The sequence below is a fragment of the Pelobates fuscus genome, chromosome 9 (genome assembly GCF_036172605.1).
Source record: "Pelobates fuscus isolate aPelFus1 chromosome 9, aPelFus1.pri, whole genome shotgun sequence".
Lineage (NCBI taxonomy): Eukaryota > Metazoa > Chordata > Amphibia > Anura > Pelobatidae > Pelobates > Pelobates fuscus.
The window spans coordinates 105,583,323-105,589,322 of NC_086325.1; the positions used below are offsets into that span (position 1 = coordinate 105,583,323).

At 41.6% G+C, this 6,000-nt stretch overlaps 1 protein-coding gene across 5 annotated transcripts in view; it reads left to right on the forward strand.

The window, feature by feature from the left end:
* RABEPK (Rab9 effector protein with kelch motifs) overlaps nt 1–4,906 on the forward strand; it is a 29,228-nt gene extending 24,322 nt beyond the window's left edge. For all 5 annotated transcript variants that reach the window (XM_063431052.1, XM_063431053.1, XM_063431054.1 and 2 more), the window contains 2 exons: nt 756–905; nt 4,580–4,906. In XM_063431052.1, coding sequence (XP_063287122.1) covers nt 756–905; nt 4,580–4,857 — 428 coding nt within the window. In that variant the 3' untranslated portion in view covers nt 4,858–4,906. The remainder of the gene's footprint in view (nt 1–755; nt 906–4,579) is intronic.
* The last annotated feature ends 1,094 nt before the right edge of the window (nt 4,907–6,000 follow it).

Consider the following 6,000-nt stretch of genomic DNA (forward strand, 5'->3'; position numbering starts at 1 on the left):
ATGTTTCTGAGAGAGAAAAGTGCAGAGGGGTTGTGAATAGCCAGACACTAGTTGTCTTCCTGACACTCTGGGGCAGACTGGGGACACACACTATGATTTTAATGCAGTAGAACAATTCATTGAAAGTGCTGGTTTTAGTGCTGTACATAGCTCTCCTCTTGGCAACCCATGCTCCCCACAGTGGTCCTTCCCAAATATATGATGCGGATGAGAGGTATCTGCAGATAAGTAGTAATTAAGATTCTCAGAATTTTTTTTTTTTTTAGTGTATGCATTTATTTAGTAATTGGGCCATCCAGGTGTCCTCCCAAACAGGCAGTTATTTTAAACCAAATGGAAGCTAGGTTAGCTTATACTGTGGTTACATCTAGATTTGTACATTGCAGTCTTTTTAACCTAGTTTTGTATCACATGGTGTGATTTCTCTTATCACTGGTCTATTATTATTAGTATGCAATAAAGTTTAATATTTCTTTTTGTGATTATCGGATATTGATCTTTACATAGGAGGTAGTACTAGCGAGGAGATTGACTCCCTGAATGGGGAGCCGACTCTCCTCTCTATTCTTTTTGTTTCTTGCTATATGGAAGCTAGGTTAGCTTTCTTTATGGAAATTGTATTCTCACTCACTTCACCAAGGTTAATGATGGCTGCCTCCAGCATCAACCGATAATCCGTTAACTAAAAGTAACCAAGGAAATAATAGACATCGTAGTTTTGGGAGTCCAAATAAAAAGCATTTGTGTTTTGGCAGGTACAATGAAATGGGAGCATCTGAAGTTGAAGGGAGATGTTCCTCCTGCTTGTGCGGCCCATTCTTCTGTAGCCTTGAAAACCTACATTTATATCTTTGGTGGAATGACTGAGTTGGGACCAGTGAATACCATGTACCAGTTTGACACAGGTAAGTTAGTATATGGTGTATTTAAAGTCTTAGCAGGTGATTGCATTCATATTATTTTTTTACAGAAACCTTTACTTTTTCTTTAAAAAACATTAGCAGAAATAAGCAAATGTTTTCTAGATGGCATTTCATGGAATCAATTTTCTAAGTAGTATTTAACCAATAAATATTACAAAAATAATCTTACCCCTCCTAATGGTATGATTAGATATGTTAGCCTGTCCATATAACTGGGCCTAGTGTTCAATTGTGTTTATGCATTCTGTTCTGGGTGAAACTTTTTTTTTTTTTTTTTTGTCAATCTGTATTTTATTGAGGCATATTAGATGGGATACAGAATAAAGAGAGGGAAATGTGCATTTTGAATACAGTATAGGGTTCAATAACAATGGTATCTAACATTTCCTTAGTACTTGTACCTCTTTTATATATTATGGTTTAACTTTGCCTTTGTAATCAGGTTTAATCAATATGCAGTTTAAGTCGCTTAACATTAACTAGTTGTATGGGATTAAGTGCGTAAGCTTTGTAGAAAATAAATGTGCAGGCTCAATATTTCCCTGTTGTGTAAATTTAACTCAAATAGTAGGAACACACTAACACAATAGGCGATTAGCTGTTTGCTAAAGTTACAGGTTTCTGACTGCTTGATTAGATTTAATCGTGCTTAATAGGAGTTAACCATTCCTCCTCCAATGTAACAATTAGTCAGGCGTTATTGAGTGGTTAATATCTGCTGAAATGAAGCATGAAGCGTGAGACTATTCTAGTGTGTCTTGGAGGGTGACAGATTTAACATTGCACACGCACAAAATTTTTAAGTTAACAATAAACGCTAAGGACAAGCTGTGGAACTACCCCTGTCTTACTGGATTAAGTTGTCGTTTAGTGACAGTAGTTTATCATTAATATTTAGTATCATCGCTGCAGTGTCTTTTATATAGTAGCAGTAGGTCTCCTTAATCATGACATGCAAGAACATATATTGGTGCCAGCATTATAAATAACAATTACAGGCTATTCAACTTTGCCTAGCTAATCATAAAACAGCCATTAGTGCCTTTACATTTAGAGTGATTGCAAGGTAATATGGTAACAATAAGTAATGTGTAAAACAAGAAAAATAAAACATGGTGGGCATCATTAAGTATAGGCATAGGTCCTAAATTCTGCATGTGTAAAGCTCAATGGACGGTGTAGTGAAGTTATAGCTAACTAACATTTAATACACTCTACGGCTGTATGATGTACCCGGACACCATTGTAATCTGACAGTTAAGCTAACGTTCCGTGAATGAGGCAGAGATAACACAGGAAGGTCATATGTAAAGTTAGTCTAATAAATGCAGGTTGGCACTGCAGAACATCGAGACCTATACCAGAAGGTGATACATAGGCAACATGTATATGCATATGTAAGGGCTTTGTTTGAAGCTGAGAGTGTGTGGCCCAGCAGTCATGAGTGAAGAAAGACAATTTATATATATGGATAGGGACGTGTGGGAATGGGGAGCGTGAGAGAAGTTATATACATACAATGACTGGTGAGGCCAGGCTAGGTGATCTCATGGGTAGTTGTCCAATGTGTGTGTGGTCGTTGACCCCTTACCTGGAGGGCCTCGGGGGGGGGGGGGGGGGTTGGTGGGGTTATACTAGTGGTATTTGAGGAGGCCCTAACTTAACGGTTGTTTTCGTGGGTATTGCGGAAACCGCTAATTACATTATTGGTATGTGGGTCGTCACCTGCGAGTTGGCCCTGCAACTTTGGGAGGTGTTACGTGGGTGTGTGCCCCTCTAGTTACCCTAAGTGGTGTTTAACCCTTGACATATAAGTAAACGTAAAACTGGTAAAAGAAAAACATTGTGAACTCTGGTAATTGGTCAGCAGGCTGAGCAACAATCAAGCATGTCAAGCGTCCGCTATCCGGGTTTCTCTTCTCCTCGGCACAAAGGGTACGGTTCTGTTGGGGTCCCATGTATGTGAGCTGGTGGGCTCGTCAGCTGGTTCTGGTCTCTTTGGGAGCTTCAGCGAATTGAGGAAAGATTCTGCTTCCTGGGTGGAAGTGAGATGCAGGGTAGTGCCGTTGTGGTCCACAGACAAGGTTTTGGGTGTTGTCCAACGGTAAGTTATCTTGGCTTCTTGGAGGCGTCGGGTCACTGGGCATAGGGTTCGTCTCCATTGGAGTGTGGATCGTCTTGGTAAAAGTCCAGACCTGCAGATTCAAAGTCCAGTGGTGTCTTGCCCTTTAGCGCTGCAAAGATGGCGTTTCTGTCCGCCTGTGTGTGGCATCTGACGATTACATCCCTGGTTGCTTGAGGGGGTGCCTGTGGTGATTTGCAGACGCGAAACATCTCCGCGATGGCCAGTTTTTTGGCCTGTGCGTGAGGCAATATGGTCGCCTGAAATAATGCGGCAACTCTGACGGGCTGACCTCGTCGGGGATTCCCCTGATTTTTACATTGCATTTGCGGCTCCTCTCCTCATTTGCCTCTAGTTTGTTGAGCAGAGTTGAGTGAGAGGACGTAATTTGTGATACCGTGTCTTTAAGGCCTTTTATTTCTTGTTGTATGTCAATTATATCTTCCTCTGAGGCTTTTACGCGGTCTGTGACCGCTTGGATCTCCGTTTTTATCATGGCCATGTCTGCCGCTGCCATTCGTTTTAGTTCCAGTAATAGTTTTTTAATGTCCAGTTTGGTGGCTGGTGTTAGCGCGTCTGGGTCTGCATGTGTGTCATGGGGAGGTTGCTGGTCCAGTGTATCTCCCTCGGCATAGTCCGAGCATGTGGAGTTAGTTTCTGGGTCAGGCGTGGCCGCCATTTTTGGGCACGTCGGGCGCTGGAGCATGGCGCTAATGTCGTGGGTATTTTTATACGCACCTGCCGCCGTCCGCTGGGATTTTCTTCCCATGGTGTCCGGGTCGGTATGTTTGCTCCTTGCTGGCTGTGCGGGTATGGAGAGTGCCGCGTTGTATAGCGCCGTTTCGAGGGCCCTATAATCTGTGTAGGCCTTGGCTTTGCGGCGGACTTTCCGACCCGTCTGCTGGAATGTAAAGGGCATCAGTCGGGTGTCTGCTGTGCTCTCCCGGTCTGCCCGCTGGGTTTCAGAAGTAAGTGGGCTCATTTAGTTTTATTTTCTCGCTATTTTGAAGTCGTTTTGGCCGGAGCTCCTCGCGTGTGCGACCGCTTGGTTCCGTGGCTAAGCTCCGCCCTCTGTTCTGGGTGAAACTTAAAGTTTAAAAGATGGACCAAGTCATCAGCATCAAGGGAAATGTCACAGGACAGGCCCTCTCCCAGGGTACTCACTGGGAGGTAATGGAAAAGGAATCACTTAAATCCATATTTTCCCTAGCTAGTGAATTAAATGATATATTTCATTTTAAATTCTTACATTCTAAGCAACTTTTTATAAGGCATTTAGCTGGTAGCCTGATTTTTATCAATGTATGTGACCTCTCTGATAGAGTTTGTAGAAGGAATGTTCTCCTTCAAAGTATTTTATAGATGACATTTAGAATCTTGTCATTTCTGCTACATCATAGCAAATATGATGGGGGGGAGATTTCTACACAGGACTTGTTATGTAGCATACCTTAACCATACTCAACAGCCTTAACTTTGTCAGTGTTTGTTTTCTGGAATGTTTGACAGGTTATTTTTTTTTTGCCTCCTACAGAATCATTATTTTGGACCAAGATGAAATTTGAATCATCATGTCCACAAGCACGTTTAGATCATTCTATGTGTCTACTGCCATGGAAAATACGAACTGAACTTTCTAGCACAGAAAAACCTCATATTAAACCAAAGGACAATGAAGACACAAATGATCATTGTGATAAAGACTTGGAATGCAGTAAACTGGACGAGGTGCCCCTCTGTTTAATATTTGGTGGCATGAATATCAGTGGAGACCTGTACAGTGACTGTTGTGTAACTTTACTGCAAAAGTAAAACTCGACCTTTTATATGTTTTAATCACTGTATAAAGTAGACCGAATATCCTTCCAAATGTCTGACATGCTGGGTTCTTTCATAAAAAAAAATTAAAAGGGTGGTAAACAACCATTTCAAGTACTCTCTGTAACATTTGGTAACTTCTGGAAATCGTTTATGAACACCAAAGCTTTATTTTTTTAATTTAATATACAGTTGAGAGAAAAAGTATGTGAACCCTTTGGAATGACATGGATTTCTGCACAAATTGGTCATAAAGTGTGATCTGATCATCATCTAAGTCACAACAATAGACAATCACAGTCTGCTTAAACTAATAACACACAAAGAATGAAATGTTGCCATGTTTTTATTGAATACACAATGTAAACATTCACAGTGCAGGTGGAAAAAGTATGTGAACCCTTGGATTTAATAACTGGTTGAACCTCCTTTGGCAGCAATAACTTCAACCAAACGCTTCCTGTAGTTGCAGATCAGACGTGCACAACGGTCAGGAGTAATTCTTGACCATTCCTCTTTACAGAACTGTTTCAGTTCAGCAATATTCTTGGGATGTCTGGTGTGAATCGCTTTCTTGAGGTCATGCCACAGCATCTCAATCGGGTTGAGGTCAGGACTCTGACTGGGCCACTTCAGAAGGCGTATTTTCTTCTGTTTAAGCCATTCAGTTGTTGATTTAATTCTATGCTTTGGGTCATTGTCCTGTTGCAACACCCATCTTCTGTTGAGCTTCAGCTGGTAGACAGATGGCCTTAAGTTCTCCTGCAAAATGTCTTGATAAACTTGGGAATTCATTTTTCCTTCGATGATAGCAATCCGTCAATGCTCTGACGCAGCAAAGCAGCCCCAAACCTTGATGCCCCCACCACCATACTTCACAGTTGGGATGAGGTTTTGATGTTGGTGTGCTGTGCCTCTTTTTCGCCACACATAGTGTTGTGTGTTTCTTCCAAACAACTCAACTTTGGTTTCATCTGTCCACAGAATATTTTTCCAGTACTGCTGTGGAACATCCAGGGGCTCTTGTGCAAACTGTAAACGTGCAGCAATGTTTTGTTTGGACAGCAGTGGCTTCCTCTGTGGTATCCTCCCATGAAATCCATTCTTGTTTAGTGTTTTACGTATTGGAGATTCGCT